The sequence below is a fragment of the Aegilops tauschii genome, chromosome 2, assembly GCF_002575655.3.
Source record: "Aegilops tauschii subsp. strangulata cultivar AL8/78 chromosome 2, Aet v6.0, whole genome shotgun sequence".
NCBI classification, from domain to species: Eukaryota; Viridiplantae; Streptophyta; class Magnoliopsida; order Poales; family Poaceae; genus Aegilops; species Aegilops tauschii.
In genome coordinates this window covers 587,813,472-587,838,197 of record NC_053036.3, presented here as the reverse complement: position 1 = coordinate 587,838,197, position 24,726 = coordinate 587,813,472, and the positions used below count along the sequence as shown (strand labels likewise).

General features: G+C 47.9%; 1 protein-coding gene, 1 long non-coding RNA gene and 1 pseudogene across 2 annotated transcripts; 2 read left to right on the top strand and 1 right to left on the bottom strand.

Annotated features, from left to right (window-relative positions):
• Window positions 1–3,350: 3,350 nt before the first annotated feature.
• LOC109745078 (BTB/POZ and MATH domain-containing protein 2-like) lies at window positions 3,351–4,499 on the bottom strand. The gene has a single exon (XM_020304220.1). It carries the CDS (start codon window positions 4,497–4,499, stop codon window positions 3,351–3,353), a length of 1,149 nt encoding a protein of 382 aa, XP_020159809.1.
• An 8,378-nt stretch (window positions 4,500–12,877) lies between these two features.
• LOC109745061 (receptor-like serine/threonine-protein kinase SD1-8) lies at window positions 12,878–17,953 on the top strand (annotated as a pseudogene).
• Window positions 17,954–18,714: 761 nt separating this feature from the next.
• LOC120973775 (uncharacterized) lies at window positions 18,715–21,057 on the top strand. The gene is made up of 2 exons (XR_012203381.1): window positions 18,715–20,422; window positions 20,746–21,057. It is a non-coding gene; the product is annotated as an uncharacterized lncRNA (long non-coding RNA).
• Window positions 21,058–24,726: the final 3,669 nt, after the last annotated feature.

Genomic DNA, 24,726 nt, shown 5'->3' with positions numbered 1-24,726 from the left:
GTAGATATGTGATTACCGCGAGTAGGCCACTGCTATGGTGCAGCCCTCCATTTGTTTTTTGTTTTTTTGTTAGGAATTGGTACTACTCGGATATACTTCTATAGAGAATGCATTTCCGGTTTTTCTTTCACTCATGGATCATTTCGTGGTTCACTTCTTGATGGAAGTAGGCATCCCCGCGAGCACTCCAATTATGCCGAGAACGATGTTTCTGATGGGATCAAAGAGGATTCTACATGAGATGCACTTGGACAGGTGGGAGATGTTGGCAAAGGAAAGGTGGCGCGTCGTATCATGGTAGAATCCAAGCAAATATTCGTAGTAATTTGGTGAGAGAGGGGTCATCATAGGAGGGAAGACTATATGTAGTTCCAACATAACAATTATGTAGTCACCAGGTTGTAGTTATCAACATGGTTATTTTTATAGTTACCAAGTTGTATATGTTATAGAAACATGATTATTGTAGACCGACTTCCCATTATTTTGTTACAAAAAATGTTGAAAACATACCTCGGCAACTATTTGTGAAAATAGCATGATAATATAGACTTTTGGACCTGATAATTTAGATGCAAACACCACGATAATTTTGACCCGTAAGAAAAAGTTGTTGAAAACATACCACCGGTAACTTCTAAGTAATAGAATGGTAAGATACTTCCCCTGACCTAATAATTTAGCAACAAACACCACGATAACTTTGACCCATGGAAAAAAGTTGTTGAAATTAAAACATACCACCGATAACTTCTAAGTAATAGCATGATAATATACGCCCTCGGACCTGATAACTCAGGTACAAACACCAAGATAATTTTGACCCGGAGAAAAAGATATTAAAACATACAACCAATAGATTTTTGTGTAAATATCATGATAATATAGTCTCCCGGACCTGATAACTTAGATACAAACACCACAATAACTTTGACCCGTGGAAAAAAGTTGTTGAAAACATACCACTGATAAATTCTATGCAAAAGCATGATAATATACGCTTTCCGGACCTAATAACTTAGGTACAAACACCACGATAAATTTTGACCCATGGAAAAAAGTTATTGAAAACATACTCTATAAATAACATGGTAACACAGGCTCCCAGACCTGATAACTTATGTACAAACACCACGATAACTTTTGACCCATGGAAAAAAGTTATTGAAAACATACTCTATAAATAACATGGTAACACTGGCTCCCGGACCTGATAACTTATGTACAAACACGACGATAATTTTGACCATGAAAAAAGTTGTTGAAAATATACGCACAACTAAGTTGATAACTTACTTAGTCCAGGTGTGATAACTTTTGATCGGGAGGGGGAGGGACTTGTTGAAAAACACCCTTCGATAATTCGTGTGTGAATATCATGGTAATATACACACAACAGAGTTGATAAACTTAGTTAGTTTAGGCTTGATAACCTTTTGACCGAAAGAAATTGTCGAAACATACGAACATTAGATCTAGTTTCGAAGGCCCTGTCGCAACAATTTTATGTGAAAATGGTTTTTGTACCAGAGCAGCTATTTGAGTTACAAAATATTTTAATTTTTTAAATTTTTGGTGGAATCCTCCTTGATATTAGCATTTTTTCGTTCTCTAGGGCGCGTGCATGTGCATGTGAGGAGAAGGTCAAAGAAACCATTTTTTATGCCTCGGTAATTTCTGTGTAAACAACACGATAACTTACGCTCAACTAACATGATAACTTGCGTAGCACATGCGTGGTAATTTTTTATCTGAAAAAAGTCGTCGGAGCATACTAACATGGAATCTAATTTTGAAGATCTCGTCTTGATGAATCTTTTATGTGAAAACAGTTTTTCGATCAAAGCGACAGTTTGAGCTATAAAACATTTTGAAGTTTCGAAATAGGAAGAACCTATGATGACATCATAGTTTTGTCATCTAGTACATATATGCATGTGCACATGAGAAGAAAAGTTGGAAGACCATCTTTTTATGCTCGGTATTTCCTATGAAAACATCTTGGTAACTGTGTGTCACAGTCGTGATAACTTACGCAGCACATGCGTGGTAACTTTTTACCTGAAAAAAGTCATCAAAACATACCAACATGGGATCTAGTTTCGGAGGCTTCGTCGCGGCGAATCTTTTATGTGAAGACAGGTTTTTAATACGGCCGATGGTTTGAGCTACAAAACATTTTAAATTTTCAGTCTCCAAAAAGAATTTGCTAACAACATCAGTTTCTTTCTTTCTGCATCCATGTAATTAGGAGATTCCAATTAAATAAGGATTGGTGGAAACACATATAGAAAAGCATGCATGCATGCATGGGAGGTCGCCGGAGGAAGATAAAAATGATCTTTGAAATCGTGCGGATATGTTGCTTAACGTCCAGTCGACTGGACATTAGCACAATCCTAAAACAAAACTAGCTATATCGATCAGATCAGCACTATACAGTCGCTACTAAGTACTGTACTGTATATATACGTACCATAATGTATGTAGTCTGACCGGTTACCCTAATAAGTATACGTACGTACCATATGCATGCATGCATGTACACATACATCGGTGGTGAGGGGGGTCGCCGGATCCATGCATGTGGATTGTTTTAGGCATTAGTTTCTTAGAATTTTGGGTTGTTCATCGTCATGGCTTCGGCGATTGCGATGGCGGCGCCGACTAATAAATCTTCAGATCCTTCCCAACAAGACGATCCGCTTTAGGGGTGGATTTGGAAACCAGACTGTTCAAGCAAGGATGGTGCGGCGGCATCCTCGTGGTGAACCTGTGTCCTCGGGCTTCGCTGTTGCGACGGCGTTTGCTCCAGCGCCGGCGTGGAGCTTGGGAGGTAGTCCAGGAGCGGATGCAGATTGTGGTCTGCGTCGACGGCATCTGGAAGATGGTGGATCTGGGTTCGTGGTTCGTGGCATGCAGGTATGGTTTCCTCCTCCAACGTCTTAGTTGGGCGGGGGTGCCAGATCTGGAGTTCGATGACGTGTCGAGGGTGTTGCCCCGGTCTGATTCATTCAACGGCAATGTCTTCGCCTTTATTGGCGAGCCACCTTGGAGGTCCGCAAAGCTGCATATCAGCGATGGAGCCGCGTCGAGCTCGGGTGTGGAGGTGATCCGTCATTTCCTCCTTTGATGGCTGCTATGGTGTTGCCCGAGGCAGGTGACGGGCGTTGGTGTCAAGCTCAGAGGATTCTTCAGTCTTATTTGTAATTTTACTTCTTGACTGATGTTCCTGTGTGCAAAGGCTAGCGTTCTGCTGTCTTTTCAGTTTTGTTAGGTCGTTATGTACGTGACTTATATTATGGTCGTTATGATATAAATGAGACACGTATTACCATGAAAAAAAAACTTCACTCAGTGTCAGCGCCACTCGTGGACGCCATGTCCATGATCCTCCTCGTCGCCGGAGCAGCGGCGCCGCTGGACGTTAACCTCTTCCTTATCGCGCTCTGTATGTTTCCTAGGTTAGGCAGCAATCTCAACCCCCTGCACGCCGCGAAGTTCCGGCACGCCTCCTGGAGGTCCTTGCACGAGTAGGCCTCCGCGATCTCCATGAGCGTATCCACGGTGGAGTCCTTGATGAAGTCGCCCAGCCTGCACGCGCACATCAGCTTCAGCCTGTCGATCAGGTAGTAGTCGGCGGCCTCGAACAGCCGCAGCGTCACATCGTACGACCCCCGCCCCTTGGTCGCATCGCCGGGGAGCTCGTCGGTGTAGATGAAGTGGAGCACGCCCCTGAACGCCTCCGCGGTGACAATGCCGCCGCCTACTTCGAGCAGTAGATCTTTCCCCGCCTCGCGGCCGTGGCCGTAGAGGAGGCCCTCCAACCACGACGACTGCGCGGCCACCACCATCCGGTGCGCCTCGAACACCTCGCCGTCCACCTCGAACCGCACGTCGAAGGGGGCCTTCCTGCCGGCGAGGAACCGGATGGCGTTCTCCCCGTGGTTCGACGGCGGCGGCGGTGGCATCTTGACGAGGCCCGGGCGGTTGACGGCGAGGCTCCTCCTCCGCGCCTTGTGGATCGTCACGGTGCAGCGCACGGTGATGGAGTCGGCGTGGATGGCGCCCAGCGCCGCGCTCTCGAGGTGCGCCCGGGTGATGTAGCGCCGGATGCCCCAGCTGCTGCACAAGGTGTCGTACTTGCAGGCCCGGTCGGACCGCCGCGTGTGGCGGACGTCGCCGTCGGGGCCGAGGAGCTGGAAGGTGAACTCGGCGCTCACGGGCCGGAACTGCGGCTTGTGGAGCGTCTGCGCGTACAAGGCGATCCACCCGCCATCCGCCGTGCTGTAGCCGTCCGGGTAGAAGCGGATGTGCCACCGGCGGCCATCGACGGAGAAGTGCTGCGACAGGATCGACTTGCCGACGCCCATGCCCTTGGTACGGCTGTACTCGCGAATCGTGAACTCATGCGTGCCCGTCACCATCGGCACCTCGCTCACCGCCCCCGTCACCGCCGTGACATTGCGGCCGTCGGCAACAGAGGGGACGGCTGCCATATCGATCCGGGCTGTTTAGGTACGTCGGTCGTGGTCAGGGTTGAATATATAGTATACCCGCGAACGTCACGATCGCACGTTGATCAAACTCTAATCCCAGCAATCGTCGTCCGGCCGTCGGTCTCCGTTGATTCAGTGTTTCAAACTCCATGTCATAAAAAAAACGCGTTTCAAATTGATCTAATCCTATCTCTTTTTCCTTTGAGGGAAACGTTGCCATTTTATTCAAAGTTCATAGCCTCCTCTGCGGTAATCTCCGAGCTAATACACTCTAGAGCCACATGAAACCAAGTTTTACATAATGACTTACAGCAACCCTTTCTAGCTAGGATATGCGCGACTTTGTTCTTAAATCGACGCACCCAGGAAACTCTAGCATCTTGGAACGTAGACAGCAAAGCCTTAATTTCCTCTACTAATTGCCCACTAACTGATAGATCCCTCTGTTCACTTGGCCACAGCTGCGAACCGCCGACGCCTAGCTGTACCGGCAAAGGCGGTGCTGCAACCAGCAAGATGGTGAGCACGACCCCAGCCGAGTGCAACAACTGCGGCAGCAAGATACTAGGACCATAGCTTAAAAAACCGAACCTGTGATAGAACCGGCAAGGCCGCCGGTACAGGTTTTTACCAGTCGGATTGCCGGTTTCGCCGGTTACATTTCTGTTTTCTTATATCATATTTTTTCCGTGTACTAGTGTCGTACTAAATAGATGTAAAATACAATCATTTACTTAAATTTGATACGAAAGTTGGATAGCCAATATGGTTATAGTGCCAAAGCTACAACTTACACACATATATCTAGCATCTTGGATTCAAATCCACTTTGACACAGGTTACTTTTCTATATTTGTGCATGCCACTGGTTCAACTGCCGGTTTTATACCTCTGGTTCATGCGAAAACCGACCGGTTCACTCGGTTTTTTCTGGTCCAATTGCATGGCGGTCTTTTTAGCTAAAAAAATCGATAGCGGTGCCTGTTCCGGGTTTAGCGGACCATGATTTAGCGTGTTTGCAATCAACAGTAAAGTAGCAATTCTGGTATAGTTTAAGCAGCAACATAAGAAACTGATCATAAACGGTAGAAAAGAAATTATAGTATAATTAATCAGCTTCATAAGAAATCGAGCAGAACTATTGGCTTTGACGACCCATATATTACACAGATCTGATGTGCACACTAGTCGGGCCATGGCGCGCCTGTCGTTCACTACGACGTCGCGGCTTTACAATGATCTTTGAACCACACACGTAGCGAGACACGTAGTCGATGACGTTGCATGGCCGGGCATCGCCAATGTAGGCTCGGTTGTGGTGGCCATATGAGAGACCAGTGGCCCCAATGGCGCTTGATGACCGGGCATCGCCATAAAGGAGGCGGCAGGCCTCAATTCTCGGCGGGTCAGCAATGGTGGCGTTGCACAAGTAAACGGTGTCACCAAGCACATGAGAGAACAGCCCGGCGGGCAACAAAAGAGCACGCCCTGGCCCCAGGTGGCTTGGCGTGCCGACGAACAAGGCACGTCCACCGAACCCTTGTTGCATGGGCAAGGTGATTCCCGCTTCCAAATCCACCCGGTGCACCTCGTAGCCACCCCGAAGAGGGTTTTTACGGTCAAGCGGGATCCGACGCGCCAAAACCAGTTCCCCATCATTGTCCACTAGTTTCATGGTCCGATCGTACCGCACATTAGTGGAATCAAAATCACCCAGTCCGGCGGCTGCCGCTGGCTGGTGTCCAGCACCATGATGGCCTTCTCGGTGACGCAGTAGAAGCGGCCTGCGAACGGCAAGGTTGCAATGATCATGTTGTCCCATATGTGGTGCAACCGTGTCCACTGCTTATCGCCGGGCTTGGCGGTGGCCAGCCAGGTCCCGCCAAAGTGGAGGGCCACGGTCGAGTCGTCGGCGAGACCAGCTCCAAACACTTGGAGGAACTTCAGTGTGTACCCGCTGGTACGCTGTTGGCTGCTCGCCGTGTACTGCAGCGTGGTCGCGTCTGGGAGGCTGGTGAGCTGCCGGGTGAGCGGGTTGATGAGGCGGATGACGTAGGTACGCCTGTCGCACAGCACCATGAGGCCGTCGGAGCTGGTCCCGAACACGTGCTGGTAGCAGAGCTCCGGGAGGCTCACCTGGAGGCGCTCCCCTGTCGAGACGTTCATGAAGGTGCGGCGCTTCCGAACGTCGCCCATGGTTTGCGGGAGCATGATCCACCGCCGAGGGTGGAACCGGCGGTCTAGGCTGCCGTACGCGTGCGGGGACGCCGTGCACTGCCGCCACGTCCGGCACACCCCGCGGAAGCGGAGGTAGTCGGCAACATCGTCCGCGAGGACACGCTCGGTGATCAGGCCTGCCGGCCCGGCGATCAGGTCCGCCCAATCCCTCCTGCAAGCCGCATGGCGTGATAGAATTCCATCAGGTGAGAAGACATATCCCTGTCATTGATCGGGGTAACAGGAACTACACTTTACCAGTTAGGGTCCATGGTGATCCCGGCGATGCGTGTCTTGCCGGCAATACGTTGCCACGACTTGGTTGGGCAGCCCAGTGCTCGATGCCATGTTGTTCCGGCAAGACTGGATCTCTGCCGCCGTAGTGCGCCTCAGATCGGAAGCCGGTTTGGTAGGCGGTGGAGCAAGATTGCGGTCTTTTATGGGCCACCTATGTGAATGAGTCCGTAAGAACTCTGACTCCCGAACAGGCATACCTATATGTTGGCGTGCGTCCGCCGTCTCTATCGCCCGTTGGATCTGATTTTAATCAGATGGCTAGGAGCAACTATTTACCTAGACTAGGTTTAACAACTAAGTTGTTGATGCAATTTCCTTCAGCACAACATCTGATGTGTTACGGGATCTAGATCTGGATCCCCACAAGAGCAGTGGACACCCATGCTCCTCCCGAGCTCCCCGTCAAGGCCACGCCTCCTCACGCTGCTTCGAACGCCGCCACCGACGCTCGTCGCCGGCAGCACGCTGACGAGGTTGCTGGCGTGGGCGCCGCCGCTCCTGCCCGCCTCTCAACCGCCGCCACATGTCGCGCTCTTGGCGCTCCCTTCGAATTTTTTTACGCGTTTTGGGCTATTAGATTTTTTTTGTTTTCCTGCTTTCCGGTATTTCCTTGGTTTATCTTCGGTTTTGGAACCAAAAATTTTGAATTTCTTTTTGCGTGAAAAGCATGTTTATATTTTTACTTCTCGCGGAGGCACATGTTTACTTCTCGCGGAGGCACGGATTCGCTTCCGTGAGAGGCACGGCCGTGCCTCTTGAGAACATGTTTTTTCCTTCTGCGAGAGGTACAGATTTACTTCTCGTGTAGGAACGGATTCGTGCCTCTCCGGAAAAGGGAAAAAACATCTTTGTTTCGCGAGGGGCATATATTTACTTGCTTTGCTTCCACGAGAGTGCCTCTTCGTAGAGGAATCCGGGTTTTTTTTTTATGAAATAAAAGGTTTGTCAGAACGTATCAACATGAGATCTAGTATTAAAGATCTCGACGCAAGGAATCGAATAGTGAAAATGGTTCGAGATTTGGACGCACTGTTTAAAAGATAAAACATTTTGAATGAACGAATCTATGGAAAAAAAGAAAAACTTCCAGATTGCGACAAGTAGTGTACATGGAGTGTGTCATTTATCGCAACCTGAAAAGATGTGAATAATCTTTGCAAAAAGTACTCCGTAATTAGCGATTTCGGCTACGGCCAATCGCCATATTATGCCTCAGCCAGCACTCAGCTGCTCGGCCTGCTCCTGGTACACACAACCGTAAAAAAAACCTTCGCTAGCAGCTTTGAACCAATGACTTAATGTCATCTCTAACGTAGACTCTCAAACTAGCCGCAATCATTCGGATCGTGTGGTCCGGACGTATTTTACATCTAACACAGTCCTGTATCGATCCGCTCGGTAGTCCGGTCGCTATTTTTCTCGCAAACCGAAAGCGAATGGGGTTTTGCGGTCGTTCGAACTGCTGCCAAGTAAGCGTCCGACAACCCTGGCGCACCCAAGCCCTCTCCCTCGCCCGTGCCCTTTCCTGCCCGAAGTCATTTTACCACATTCATGCAATTCTAGAGCAGACACTCCATATTGACACTGGCCCAGAGTGGACGTGAGCTCTCACTCGCGTCGAAACGACTCACCGGCCGAGGGCACTGTTGAGTATATTGTGTACGTGTATATTTGTGTGTAGGGCCCACCTTCTGTTTCCTTTGTATAGTTGAGGTTGTGGCCCACCTCTGCACTTATATATATGTGCCTGGTGCACCGACCAATACATCGCGATTGCAGAGCCCGCATCTTGTCCTTCTACATGGTATCTATCGCAGCACGATCCTAAAACCCTAAGCCGCCGCCGCTCCTCCCCGCCGCCACTCCTCCCCGCCGCCGCCATCAGCCGCCGCCGCGGCCACCGTCTTCTCGGTCGCCGCCGCCGCCGCTGGTTTCCGCCGCCCCTTCCCCACCACCCCGCCTTCCGCCGCCGCCGCCTCTCCCGAGGCCGCTTCCGCCGATCGCCCCCGCTTCCGCCACTGCCTCCCCTCCCGACACGTTTACTTTGATGAGATGGTGTTTCCGTTTCAGCAGCAGGTACCTCTTGTCGGCTCGTCACCGCCGGCCACCGGCGGCCCTCTGGCGACTCCGTCAGGTGGACGGCCCCGTTCGACCCGTGGACCGCCTCCGGGCTTTGGCGGTCCTCGCACTCCCACGCCGGCGCCTGCATCCTCGGCCTCCTCGGCCGACCCCGACGGCGCGGCTGGCGCCCCTCCTTCACCCGCCGCCCCCGACTCGGGCGCCACTTCGGCTGCCTCGACGATGGCCGCCTCGCCGGCCCCGACGCCGGCCGCCTCGCCGGCCCCGACGCTGGCCCCCTGGCTGGCTACGACGCCGGCCGCCTCACCGGCCCCGACGCCGGCCGCCTCGCCCGTGTCGCCGGCCGCCTCGCCGGTGGCTCCGATGGCGCCGACTGGCCCTGTTACACGGGCCCGCACCGGTGTTCATCGTCCGAGCCTCCGGTACTCGCACGATGAGTATGTCCTCGCCGCCTCCACCGTGGAGCCGTCTCCTCTTCCCGCGTCCGCTCGCGCAGCCCTTCGTGATCCACACTGGCTTGCGGCGATGCAGGAAGAGTTCGACACTCTTCAGCGGAACCGTACCTGGACACTGGTTCCCCGGCCTCCTCGCGCCAACGTCATCACCGGCAAGTGGGTTTTCCGCCATAAGACCCGCTCAGATGGTACTCTTGAGCGCTACAAGGCTCGCTGGGTGGTTCGTGGTTTCCGCCAGCGTGCTGGAGTGGACTTCACTGAGACGTTTGCCCCAGTTGTTAAACCGGGCACGATCTGCACCGTCCTCCAGCTTGCGGTGTCCCGAAGCTGGCATGTTCATCAGATGGATGTCTCCAACGCTTTTCTCTACCGCCATCTTGAGGAGCAGGTGTATTGTGAGCAGCCCACCGGTTTTGTCGATGCCTCACTTCCTGGCCATGTGTCTCTGCTGTCCCGATCTCTCTACGGACTCAAGCAAGCACCCCGTGCCTGGTACCAGCGGATTGCCGGGTTTCTTCAGACACTGGGTTTCAGCGTCACTCGTTCGGACGCCTCATTGTTTGTCTATCGCCATGGTGACACGACTGCATATTTGCTCCTTTACGTCGACGACATCATCCTGACGGCCTCCTCCGCAGCTCTTCTTCAGCAAATTACTCTTCGGCTGCGTGACGAGTTTGCCATCAAGGACTTGGGTGCTCTACATTATTTCCTTGGCATTGAGGTCGTTCGGCGCCCGGACGGTTTCTTTCTTCATCAGCAGAAGTATGCGCATGAGCTTCTTGAGCGTGCTGGCATGCTCAACTGTCACCCTGTTGCTACTCCTGTTGACACGAAGGCCAAGGTTTCTGCTCTCGAGGGCTTGCCAGCGTCGGATGCTCCTTTCTACCGGTCTATCGTCGGTGCTCTTCAGTATTTGACTCTCACCAGACCGGATCTTCAGTATGCTGTTCAGCAGGTGTGTCTCCACATGCACGCCCCTCGTGACTCCCATTGGACTCTCGTGAAGCGGATCCTCCGTTACATCCGCGGCACGATGACCCTCGGGCTGACACTCACGGCGTCCACTTCTCTGGAGATGATGGCCTACTCTGATGCGGACTAGGCTGGCTGCCCAGATACTCGTCGGTCCACCTCTGGCTACTGCGTCTACCTCGGTCCTTCCCTCGTCTCGTGGTCATCCAAGCGACAACCCACGGTTTCGCGCTCCAGCGCAGAGGCTGAGTACCGAGCTGTGGCCAACGCTGTTGCTGAGTGCACCTGGCTACGATAGTTACTTCAGGAGCTGCATCACGACGTCTCCCAGGCTACGGTTGTCTACTGCGACAACGTTTCCGCGGTGTACCTCTCCGCCAACCCCGTTCAGCATCGCCGGACTAAACACATTGAGCTGGACATTCATTTTGTGCACGAGCAGGTGGCTCTCGGATGCATTCGGGTTCTTCATGTGCCGACTGCACAACAGTTCGCCGATGTGATGACGAAGGGTCTGCCGACTTCCACCTTCGAGGAGTTTCGTTCCAGTCTTTGCGTCACTGGCGCCGCTTCGACTGCAGGGGGGGTGTTGAGTATATTGTGTACGTGTATATTTGTGTGTAGGGCCCACCTCCTGTTTCCTTTGTATAGTTGAGGTTGTGGCCCACCTCTGTACTTATATATACGTGCCTGGTGCACCGATCAATACATCGCGATTGCACAGTCCACATCTTGTCCTTCTACAGGCACCACCCGCATCGCGTCCTTGGTGTCCGCGTATCTTCAATGCTGGAGAGGTGTTTACTGGACGTGACGGTTATCTACTCATTGAATTATGTAAGCATGGCATATGACCCTGTCTTCCTAACATAAGTACAAGTCATGAGCACCCCGGTGTTATATCAGGCAATTGCATTATACTTTTTTCACGCGATTCAGCATTTTCAACTTCACTCAGTACATGAGCATGAGTCATGGACTTAGCACTACGGGTGGAATAGAATATGTTGGTAGGAATAAGGGAAGACAATAGTAGAGAAAATCTAGTATTAACTCGGCGGATCGATAGGCAATGGAGATGCCTTTCAATGGATATTGATGCGAGGAGTAGAGATTGCCATGCAATGGATGCACTAGAGCTAAGTGTATGAAAACTTAATACTGAAACTAAGTGTGTGTGCATACAACTTGTTTGCTCATGAAGACCTCGGGCATTTGAGGAAGCCCGTCATCGGAATATACAAGTTAAGTTCTATAATGAAAATTTCCCACTAGTATATGAAAGTGACAAATCAGGAGACTCATACATACGCGTATACACTCTCCCCTATGAAAGCACACGCACACCCTACCTCTATTAGCACCTTCTAGAGACTGAGCCGGCATATCGTCTTGAGATTTACGAAGTCACCGTAGGCACCACATCGTCGACGGAAATGCCTCCTCCCACTTAAAGCACATCGTCGGAAATCCGGAAATAAATTCAGAAATAATGTGAGCACCAGGACTTAAACCCAGATGGGCTGGGGATACCAGTGTCCCTCTAACCATCCAACCACAGGTTGGTTCGCATCGCCCGCTCTAATCTACCGTCCATGATTTCTTAAGATCTAATCGAAAAAGTATTGATTTTTATTAAGTATTGGGTTGACAAAATTACGGCATGGAGGCCTGTAGATCATGGCAAGTTGGCAACACCAGTGTTGATAGTAGCGATGACCAGTTGGCAACACATTGGATAGTCACATCCGACGCGCCTAGCTTTGATCCATTACTCTAATCAGTCTAGCTAGAACCACCTGCTTGAGCTAATACTATTTCTGAAGCGTATGACCTCTCCTCCCCTCACATTGACAATTGAAATCAATTTGGATATACGGTTGCAAGTTCTTGGAAATTTAATTCAGCGATTTAAAAAAATGCCATTTTCAAGTACCGACCAGCTGGTTAGCCGGCGTTGAACTAGCTAGACTAGGATAATTTATCTTCTGTTTCGGATGCCAAGAAACGCCTTCAGTGCATGACCAACATTATTTCTCCGATGTGCAGCAACAGAACAGCACAAGCAAGCAAACATCCGTCATGAGGGCAACCGGCAAGGTTATCCTCCTCCGGCTGCTCTTCTTGGCATTATGCATCTCGCTCCTTCCCATCCAGGCCCCCGCCGCTGACAAGCTCGAGAAAGGCCAGAACCTCACCGACGCCGACGGCGACACGCTCGTCTCGGCCGGCGGCAGCGGCACCTTCACCCTCGGCTTCTTCTCTCCCGGGGCGTCCACCAAGAGGTACCTCGGCATATGGTTCTCCGTGTCCAACCACACCGTCTACTGGGTCGCCAACCGCGACCAGCCTCTGCCCGACAGGTCCGGCATGCTGGTGTTCAACGACGCGGCCACCCTCGTCCTCCTCGACGGCTCCCGCCGGACGGTCTGGTCTTCGTACTTCTCCGGCGGCCCTTCCGCCGCGACGGCTCAGCTTCTCGAGTCCGGCAACCTGGTCGTGCGCAACGGCAGCAGCGACGCCTACCGGTGGCAGTCGTTCGACCACCCGTCGGACACCTTGCTGCCCGGCATGAAGCTGGGCAAGATCTTGTGGGCCAAATCCGAGCTGCAGCTCACGTCGTGGCGATCGGCCGACGACCCGTCTCCGGGTGACTACCGCCGCACGCTGGAAACCAAGGGGCTCCCGGAGCTCGTCCTGTGGTACCGCGACGTCAAGGCGTACCGCACGGGGCCGTGGAACGGGCTCATCTTCAACGGCGTCGAGGAGGCGTCGACGTACGCGGACATGTACCCGCTGCACGTGAGTGGCCTGACGGACAGGTCGACGGAGATAACGTACGGGTACACCGCCGTGCCCGGCGCGCCGCTGACTCGCGTCGTGGTGAACTACACTGGCGTGGCGGAGCGGCTGGTATGGAAGGCGGACACCGGGGAGTGGATCCCCTACTTCACCAGGGCGGCGAGGGATAACACCTGCGAAGCTTACGCCAAGTGCGGGTCGTTCGGCCTCTGCAACCCCGAGGCGGCGTCGTCGTCGTTCTGCGGCTGCGTGCCGGGGTTCAGCCCCGACTCGCCGTCGGCGTGGCGGATGAAGCAGTACGCGGGCGGATGTCGACGAGACGCGGGACTGGAGTGTGGCGGCGGGACGACGACTGACCACTTCAAGGTGGTGCCGAGAGTCAAGCTTCCCGACACGCAGAATGCGACGGTGGACTTGGACGTCGCCACGCTGGACGAGTGCTCGGCGAAGTGCCTCGCCAACTGCTCGTGCTTGGCCTACGCCGCCGCCGATATCCGGGGCGGCGGCAACCGTAGCGGCTGCGTCATGTGGACGGATGCCATCGTTGACCTGCGCCTTATTGACAGCAAGCAGGATCTCTTCCTGAGGTTGTCAAAGTCAGAATTCGGTATGTACACATTATCCATCCACGTAATCCTGCCTTCATGTCATTCTATCATGAAAGAAATTGACTGGGCTTACAAATACATATCTTTTTTATCTAACGGGCGAATGATTTCAGAATTGACTTACATGCAAATGGACATTATAAATCAGCATTGCTAAATCTCAGTCGATTGAGATTTAAACAAAGTCTCGGTCAATGTCATGTTCGTGAAATCTTACATTGAGATTCATGCAAAATTTTCTTTTCAGTTTTTTTGGCATGTTATGTCATTTGACTGAGATTTGGTTAAATCTTAGCTGAGACCTAGCCACACCCATTGTAAATAGAGAAAAGTCGATAATCCACTTTGGAGCCCGGGTTCAGAAAAGCCTGGTGACGCCAAAAATAGAAAAAAAATCTTAAATTTTTTATATAAGTAAGATGCGCATGTGTGTGATGTTCATGCAAATTTTGATGACATTTGGACATTCGGGGCGCGGGCGGCAAAAAAGACAAATCGAGGCATGAATAGTATAGTTTTTCAAATGCTTCTCTTAGACCTGGATTTTTTTTGCCACGAGCTCCTCGAATGTCCAAACCTCACCAAAATTTGCACGAGCATCCCAGGATTAAGCATCTTTCACCACAATTTTCTTTGAATTTGTTTGATAATTTAAACGCATTTACTGTTCAATCCAGGGCTCATCTGAGTCGGGAACCAAAACCCTGCTCTCGAGAAAAGTATACTTTTTGTTCCTTAACTCTTGGCGGAGTCTAGATTTGGTCCCTTGACTCCGAAACCAGACAACTTGCAACCCCAACTACTGAAATCGTGTACATGGTTCATACCTCGACTCAGTTTTGACCAGTTTTATTGATGATTCACCCTGGTTTTGACCATGCTGACTCAAATTAACGTACTTTTTTCGTATGCATCAACTCTTTTGAAATTCACATACTTCTCTAAGGTCGCATAATTTTTTCAAATTCGTGCACTTTTTTAAATCCTTGAACAATTTTGAAATTCTTGTGCTTTTTTCAAATCCGCATACTTTTTTGAAATTCATGTAATTTTTGCAAATCGGCATACCTTCTCCAAGTTTGCAATTTTTCCAAATTCGTGTACTTTTTCCAAATCCGTATTTTTTTAAATGTGCATGCTTTTTTCACATCCGCATATTTTTTCAAAATTACATACTTTATTTGGAAAAAGTTCATGAATTTCTAAAAATCGCAAACTAGAAAAGGTACGCATACTTGAAAAAGGTATGCTGATTTGGGAAAAACACTGGATTTCAAAAAAGTTCATGGATTTGAAAAAATTACAGCAACTTGAAAAGTACGTGAATTTTATAAAGTTATGCGAATCAGGAAAAGAACACGGATTTGAAAAAAAATACACTCTGATTTGGAAAACTTTCACAGATTTGAAAAAAAAAGAACGTGATTTTAAAAGAGTACACGAACTTCCAAAGTGTACGCGGATTTGAGAAAGGTATGCGATTTTCGACAAAGTTACCCAATTTTAAAATAGTATGCGAATTTAAGTCAACACCGGCTAACCCGGGGTGAGTCAGAACCAAAACTAGTCAAAACTGAGACTAGGGACAAACCTTGTCCGGTTTCAGTAGTTGGGGGTGGGATGGGGGTGCAAATTGTCCGATTTCAGAGTTGAGGACCAAATCTAGATTCCGCCAAAAATTGTGAGACAAAAGATATACTTTTTTCTTATAAATATTGCACCAAAAAGATCAGTGTTTAAGGTCACAATCAAACTATTTATGAAGTTTTTGCATATGGATAAGTACTGATTTGCACTCTGATTTTTTCCTTTTGCTGCCATGCATAGCAGTAGCAGATGGCCATGGCCGCAAAAGTAAAGGGTTTCCTACTGCACTTGTTGTGGCACCTGTAGCTTCTATTGTTACTCTTCTTCTGGTCGTCTTTGTGTTTTGGTGGAGATGGAAGTGCAGAATCTTAGGTAAATTCTACTCTGATGGTTCATTCTGCTGTTTATCTTTCATTGAGGAGAAAAGGGAAGCTACCAATATTTGCTACATAAGACAGTTTCAAACTTGTTAATAGCCAATTAATCATACCACTTGTTAATACATAATGACATGATGGTCTCGTTTCAGGCGCTATTCCTCAAAATCCATCCATGGCCGTTCCTTTGCTAAATCTAGCTACTATAAAGCATGGCACTGGAAATTTTTCTGAGAGTAATATTATCGGTCAAGGTGGATTCGGCATTGTTTATAAGGTCAGTGCTTATTGTATGAAAATTTTGTTTTCCTTTTACATATATACATCATGTCAACTGGAATTTTTTGCATAGACTTCGTAAAATTTCGACAATAGCATATGGAAAGTTTAACATTCTAAAACTAATGTTGAAGGGTGAGCGGCGTGACCATAATTCACGGAAAAAATTCATCAGTTTTGATACTGGCATACAGAGAACTGTCATTGCCAAGCTCTGAATTCAAATTCCTGACTAACATCTACAACTTCAAAATCACAGGGGCAGCTGCCTCAAGGAAAAATGATTGCTGTTAAGAGGCTTAAGCAGGCGGCTCTCACTAGGAAAGGCAAGAAAGATTTCGCGAGAGAAGTAGAAGTGATGGCCGGCCTCCGGCATGGCAGTCTCGTTCGCCTCCTTGCTTACTGTAACGAAGGCAAGGAGAGGATACTCGTCTATGAATACATGGAGAACAAGAGCTTGAACGTCTACATATTCGGTACTACCTACTTTCTGAAACTCATAATATTTTTCCACTTATTATGAAAAATCAAACTACGCACCTCTCGGAAACTTCATGCGTTTGGAACGCATTCATGCCTCCTAGCTCACTTGGTCACTTTGTTTGAAATTTCTATGTGTCAATTCTAGGTGTTGTTGTACTATAATACTAGATGGAAGTATGTAATGAAATTATTTTTATATATTTGGTGTGGATAGGCACACCTAGCCTTCGTGCTTCACTGAACTGGGCAAAGAGACTGGAAATAATCCACGGCATCGCGCATGGTGTTGCATACCTTCACGGTGGATCGGGCAAGAGTGTAATCCACAGGGACCTCAAGCCGGGCAACATTCTTCTGGACGACGAATGAAATGCCAAGGTTGCGGACTTTGGCACCGCGAAGCTGTTCGCCGTTGATCAGATGGCGCCTGATCAGACAGTTGTTGTTTCACCGTAAGTAAAAATATATATCTTCACTAGAAGAAATTGAGACGACATGATTACTCGATATATACCTCACATTGTTGGTTTCATGAAGGGGATATGCAGCCCCGGAGTACGAGAGACAAGGAGAGATGACACTGAAATGCGACGTCTACAGCTTTGGAGTTATCCTCTTGGAGACGCTCAGCGGGCAAAGGAACGGCAGCATGCAGAGGCTACTTTTGCATGTAAGTCCTGCTTTAGTTAGCGGTTGCTTAACCATTGTATGCTAAATTTATTTTCTAATATGTTGTTCGAAAATAGCCAGATCGAAATAAGAAAAACTTGAAAAAAATGGTTCAGATGCGTTTTACACGAAGGGGCGATACCTCAATTTGGTTTATTGCAATGCCAGCGTTGAATACATTGAAATTTAAATTTCAAGTCAATGCATCTGCACAGTTTTTCAAAGTAAATAAAGACAATTCACCATTTTTCATTTTGAGATGCAAGACCATTATACACGATTCTACATGCTCGAATAAAAAGTCAGCAAATCTCCTTTGGCAGGCTTGGGGACTCTGGGAACAGAGCAAGACCGTGGAACTTCTTGACACATCAATAGCATTGCCACTTCCTGAATCTGAGCCTGAGCTCTTGTCCGGGCTGAAACGATGCATCCAGATTGGACTCCTCTGTGTCCAAGAAATGCCCAGCGACAGGCCAACCATGTCTGCAATAGTTGCCCTGCTGACAAGCACAACTTCTCAGATCGATCGACCAGGAAGGCCGGCGATGGATAGCACGGCCGTGCATTCATCACATGAGCTTGAATCCGGCCTCTCGAGTCCGTCTACAGATGATCTGACATAAATTGCCTTCTTCGAGTGATCAAGTTGGACAAACTATTGTTTCTTAACAATTAATCAGTTCAAGTTGCATGTGGGAATTGTCTTTGTCACTTGGTCTTTTTGGGTATGGGTGATACCTCTCTATAGTGCTGTACTTCCCTTTTTGTTTGCGTTATTATTTCAGTTTTCCTAATTCTCTGTTGATTATCACCTAAAGTTGTACATTATTCGCGGTAAAACTGAAGTATAAAAGGAATGCAATTTAGCAACATGTAATTGCAATAAATCTTAGTGTGTAGGTTATTATATATGAATGAGTCGTGCATGGGAATGGTTGGATGTTGATCGTACACAATGTTCACTAGGTGACTTGGATATAGAAGGAAAAATAAAAAAAATTATGAATTGATAATCCTACTTTTTCCCTATGAGATGGCTTGTGTTATTGTGTCATGATGCTTTTTTGCAGGTGATTGTGTCATGATGCTTGTATAGACTAACATGGTGTCATACACCTTCTTGTATGCACTAGCTCCAGGCCGTGTATTCCCACCGTCCCACAATATAAGACGTTTCACAAGCTACATTAGCTTGCAAAAAAGTCTTATATTATGGACAGAGTGAGTATTTTAGATATAACTAACAAACTTGCCCTCGAAAATGTGAGGGATTCATCTTTTGTTCTATCGGAGGTGTCATACCACGTTCCGTGGGAACTTAGTCTTGACACACGCAGGGCTGGGCCAAACACAAACGGGAAACATCACCTTGGAGGTCTTTTTTTCTTTTAGAACACCATTATATATATGTTGGGGTGTGTGTGTGTGTGTGTGTGTGTGTGTGTGTGTGTAATACTCTGGTTGTACAGGGTCTAAACTGAAAAGAGTTAATAAAAGGGAGAGGGTGTCCAGGGGGAGAGACACGACAGATATTTTCCCCCAAATCCAATATGGTATTAGAGCTAGGTTTCCAAGGGGTGGTGGTGGCGGCGGCGACTATGGAGGAGTGCTGCTCCATGGTGGCCGGAGGTGAGGGGGGGAATTGACCGTGCGTGGAGGTGGAGAGCTGCTCGCTGGCGTGCAGCTGGTGAGGCTAGCCAGACGGCTGGCTGTGCAGGATTCGAAGGCTGGGAAGAAGGGGATCTGCAGCTGGAAGATTGCTCACAGGGGTGAGTAAGGGGAGGAAGAAGACAGCTGCTGGGTAGGAAAGGAAAGGGAGTGAAGAAAGGAGGCTTGTTTCTACTCCCTGTTGTTTTCTTATGTGAGGAAGTGCAGCAGTTGGGGAGCTCTGTTCTTGCGTTCAACGGAGATGAATCCTGAGGAGGTTGAAGCTGCAAAGAAAGCAGCACAAGATAAGCTGGAGAAGGAGGCTCAGGGAGAATCCACACTCGTTACGAAAGGTGATATGAGAAGTTTGCTGCAGGATCTTATGGCAATGGGGATAATGGGATCAAAAGCTCCCGTGGGAACACCCGAGTTGAAGCTAGAGCTGACGCCGAATGAATTGAAGTTAGACGGGAGCAAGAACTATCTGAGCTGGTCAAGGAGGGCGAAGTTGATCTTGAGGACAAAGGGTGTAGAGCACTGTGTGCAGGAAACATTCATAGAACCTGCAGATAGAACAAGTGTTGATTGGCGAGTGTGGAACACCACCAACTCTGTGGTTGCAGCATGGTTGATGAATTCCATCTCTCCATCGATTTCTAGGATGATAGAAGCAATTGCAAGTGCACCGACGATTTGGAAGACGTTGAGCAATATGTACTCTGGGGCTGGCAATGTGATGATGATGGTGGAGGTCCAGAGTAAGGTGGGTGAACTCAAGCAAGGGGAGAAAACTGTCCAAGAGTAAGCCAGTGAGCTGCAGCAACTATGGTCTGATTTGGACCACTATGATCCATTGCAATTGACATGTTCTTGTGATATTGAGGCTGGTGAAGCTTGGCAGCAACGTAGAAGGGTTACACACTTCTTAAAGGGGTTGAATACATAGTTTGAGCCAAGGAGGGCTGCCATGTTTCACCAGACAACATTGCCTACTATGGAAGAGGCGATTTCAGCAATGGTCCAGGAGGAGGTTCGCCTGCGGGTGATGGTGGGTAGCAGCAATCCTGTTCGGTCAGTGTATGTGGCTGACAATAGAGAATGCTACAATTGTGGAAGGACAGGACATCTGAGCTATGAGTGTTATGCTCCACCATCTGGAGGACGCGGACGCGCGACCCGTGGTGGTGGCCGTGGAGGCCGGGGTGAGGGCCATGGAGGACGAGGTGGTGATCATGGGGGTCGTGGTGGACGTGGCAGAGGTCGTGTCAGCACTAGAGCCTATGCTGTTGCAGGGGAAACATCACACATCATGCTTACGGGTGAGCAAGCAGCACAATGGGAGAAATGGCAGAAGAGCCATACATCAGAAAGTTCACAGGGATCTGACACGATACCTCAGGCGGATCACTTTGGTAATTATGCCAACTATGCCCAAGTGGGCAAAGGTACTCCGGCTCAGGCTCTTGCATCTACATATATACATCCTCATGTTGACTCGATTATAGATTCAGGGGCATCTAGACATGTTACTGGTTCCCTTGATGCATTTGCATCTTATACTCCACATGATTATTCAGAGACCATTCAGATAGCAGATGGAACCTTTCAACCAATCAAGGGTGTAGGTTCTGTAGAATGCACACCGTCACTAGCATTAGCTTCAGTTCTGCATGTCCCTTCATTCCCAGTCAATCTCCTTTCAGTGAGTTCTGCTATTAAACAGTTCAAGTGCAGAGTTATATTTGATGAGGATGATTGTTTTTTCCAGGAGAATAGGACCGGGAAGATGATTGGAACTGGAACGTGGCGTAATGGACTGTGGTATATTGATCAAGGAGAAATCACGCTCGTTGTGGCTGTAGGAGGTGTTGAGGCTGAGATTTTGTTGCATCATTGTCGCCTAGGACATCTTTCTTTTGGGAGTTTGAGTCTCTTGTATCCTGAGTTATTTAAGAAAGCAAATTGAAGCAAATTAGTGTGTGATGCTTGTGAGTTTAGCAAACATACCCGAGCAACTTATCCTAGTACTGGTCTCCGAAGTAATGAACCGTTCTTATTAATACATTCAGATGTTTGGGGTCCTTGTTTTGTTACATCTATGAGTGGTTTTAGATGGTTTGCCACATTCATTGATTGTCACACTTGTATGACGTGGATCTACTTGATGAAGCAGAAGAGTGAAGTTCTCACATGCTTCCAGGACTTCCACAAAATGGTGGCCACTCAATTTGACAAGAAGGTTCGAATTCTTCGCTCGGATAATGGGACAGAGTATATTAATTATGTTTTTGATGCTTATCTCTCAGATCAGGGAATGATTCATCAAACCAATTGTGTTGGGACCCCAACACAAAATGGAGTTGCCGAACGAAAGAATAGACACCTCTTGGAGGTTACCAGATCATTGATGTTTCAAATGAATATACCGAAGAATTTATGGAGTGAAGCTGTGATGACAGCAGCCTATCTGATAAACCGTATGCCATCCAGAGTTTTGGGTATGAAGTCTCCATGTGAAATTCTACTGGGTGAAAGAGAATTTTAAATTACCTCCGAAGGTGTTTGGATGTGTGTGCTTTGTCCATGATCACCATCCAGGTATAGACAAGCTGGATCCCAGGGCAAAAAAGTGTATTTTTGTTGGCTATGCATCAAAAAAGAAGGGATATATGTGCTGGAATCCGATTGAGAAGAAGTTGTTCGTGAGTTGGATGTGACTTTTCGGGAGTCTGAGCCATACTACAAGAATGCAGGGGACCTGGAGCAGTTTTTGGGTGAGTTCTCCCCTATCATTAAGGGTGATATCATTAAGGGTGATGACAGGAGAGAGGGGGAGAGTGGATGCACTACGGGAGAAGAAGCAGTTGTTGGAGGCACTATGGGAGAGGAAGGAGTTGTTGTGGGAACCATTCCCTACCCTATGGTGATTTCTTCTCCTGAGAGACCGGTTGCAACCAAGGAGTTGCAGGTGTACCAGAGAAGGCATCTTCGCGATCAGGGGGTGCGAACAATAGTTGAAAATGAGCAAGTTGCGCGAGCTGAGGAGGAACTACAACAGACTGAACCCCTAGAGCAGCCACAGTGCCAGGATGACATTCGTGTTCCAGTCATCTCTCCGGGCCTCTCACCATCAAGATCCTCACCGTCATTAGAGATAGGTGATGATGCTTCTCCCTCTCCATTGCATTTAGAATTACCTATTGCCCAACGCAGAGCAATTAGAAGTAATGCTGGAAAGCCCCCAGATTTGTATGGTTTTGAACATGACATTGCTAATTTTGTGTCATACTCATGCATTTCACCTGCATACAAAGCATTCATTTCATCTCTTCAATCTGTATCCGTTCCAAATGATTGGAGAACAGCAAAGCAGGATCCCAGGTGGAAGGAGGCTATGAAGGAAGAGCTTAGTGCTCTCCAAAGAACAAGACATGGGATCTTGTGCTACTCCCACCAGGAAAAAGGATAGTGGGCTGCAAGTGGGTGTTCACAGTGAAGCAAACCCCTGAGGGGAAGGTGTACAGGTACAAGGCAAGATTGGTTGCGAAAGGTTATAGTCAAACTTATGGAATAGACTATGATGAGACCTTTGCACCAGTAGCAAAGATGAGCATTGTGAGGACACTAGTTTCTTGTGCTGTGAATTTTGAATGGGCACTTCATCAATTGGATGTGAAAAATGCATTCCTCCATGGGGACCTACATGAGGAGGTCTATATGGAGATACCACCTGGATTCGGAAATAGTCAAACAGATGGAAAGGTATGCAAGCTTAAGAAATCTTTATATGGTCTGAATCAATCTCCCCGGGCATGGTTTGATAGATTCAAACGCGTGGTTGTTGGGATGGGATACTCCCAGTGCAATGGAGACCATACGGTCTTCTACATGGATAGGCAGAAACACATAACTATTCTAGCAGTGTATGTTGATGATATAGTGATAACTGGTGATGACGCAAAAGAAATCAAGGACCTAAAGGAGAGACTGGGAAATGCATTTGAGGTCAAAGATCTTGGACCACTTCGGTATTTTCTTGGGGTTGAGATTGCTCGCTCATCCAAGGGAGTAATTCTGACCCAAAGGAAATATGTTCTTGATCTGCTGAATGAGACAGGGATGTTGGGATGTCGTCCTATTGCCTCACCTATGGATAGGAACCACAAAATAAGTGCTCTGTCAGGTGATCCTGTCAACAAGGAGAGGTATCAAAGGCTAGTGGGGCGTCTAATCTACCTCTGTCACACAAGACCTGATATATCATATGAAGTGAGTGTGGTGAGCCGGTATATGCATGATCCAAGGGTTGGGCACATGGAAGCCGTTTACCGTATCCTAAGGTACTTGAAAGGAAGTCTAGGAAAGGGACTATGGTTCAAACTAAACCAACACCTTGATGTGGAAGGGTACTGTGATGCTGATTGGGCAAGCAACATAGATGACAGAAGATCCACATCAGGCTATTGCATATTTGTGGGAGGTAATCTTGTGTCATGGAGGAGCAAGAAGCAAGATGTTGTAGCAAGGTCTACCGTAGAGGCTGAATATAGAGCTATGGCTGTAAGCATGAGTGAGATGATTTGGATGCGGAGCCTGCTGTCAGAGCTTCGAGTATTAAGAAACAACACAATGGTGTTGCATTGTGATAACAAGTTTGCAATAAACATTGCTAACAACCCTGTTCAGCATGAACGCACCAAACACATCGAAATTGATAGATTCTTCATGAAGGAGAAGATAGATGGTGGAATGTTAAAGCTAGGTTATGTAAAATCTGATGAGCAGTTAGCAGATTGTCTAACTAAAGGGTTAGGACCTAGTGATGGTGTTGTAATCTGTAGCAAGATGGGCATGGTTGACATCTTTAGCCCATCTTGAGGGGGAGTGTTGGTGTGTGTGTGTGTGTGTGTGTGTGTGTGTAATACTCTGGTTGTACAGGGTCTAAACTGAAAAGAGTTAATAAAAGGGAGAGGGTGTCCAGGGGAGACACACGACAAATATTTCCCCCCAAATCCAATAATATCCTTACTGAGCATGGTTAATTATATAGCCAGCGGTTGTCTATAGCATGTTACCATGCATGTCAGTGGATAACCTTTTTTAAGAGAAATATATAGTAGTTAGCTATAAAGAATCATTTTTGGCACTGTCATAGTTTCAAAAATGATCTTACATTTTGGGACGGAGGTTGTAATACTTTATTAACCTATTTCCCACCTTTCAATCTCACAAAAAAATTTGGAGCCCGTGCTACTGCCGGCCGCAAATCTATAGCCCGCTTCTCGTCTATATCATCTTTTATCTCTTCCAACTCAGCAAAACCATAATATCTAAATTCTTATAGCCCGCTTACACCACCTTATTATACTTGCTCTTAGTACGTGACATACACTTCTTGTACCAATCAATTCTTTAAATATATAAAAAAGACTCCTAGTGACATACTATATTTTATTAGAAAACAATAATCTTTCCACCTTAGTAGGTGACATGGACTTCTATCGATTGACATATTTTAGCCAAAAAAATTAGAAAGTGTTGGTGAACTTGTAGTTGTATGTACGTTTTGTTTACTTAACAGGATAACTATTACGTGGCTCCACATCCATTTCTTTAGGATCTATAGCTAAATCTGGCCATAAATATATAATTCTAACTGCTAAAATGTTTCTGATGATGTGGATTATGTGGTGCTTAGAAGAAGAAGAAAATTGTATTATGATTTTAATATATAACTAGTAGAGTGGCC

Bases quoted from the DNA above. Each gene is read 5' to 3' on its own strand.
- LOC109745078 (XM_020304220.1), bottom strand. From the start codon at position 4,499: ATGGCAGCCGTCCCCTCTGTTGCCGACGGCCGCAATGTCACGGCGGTG.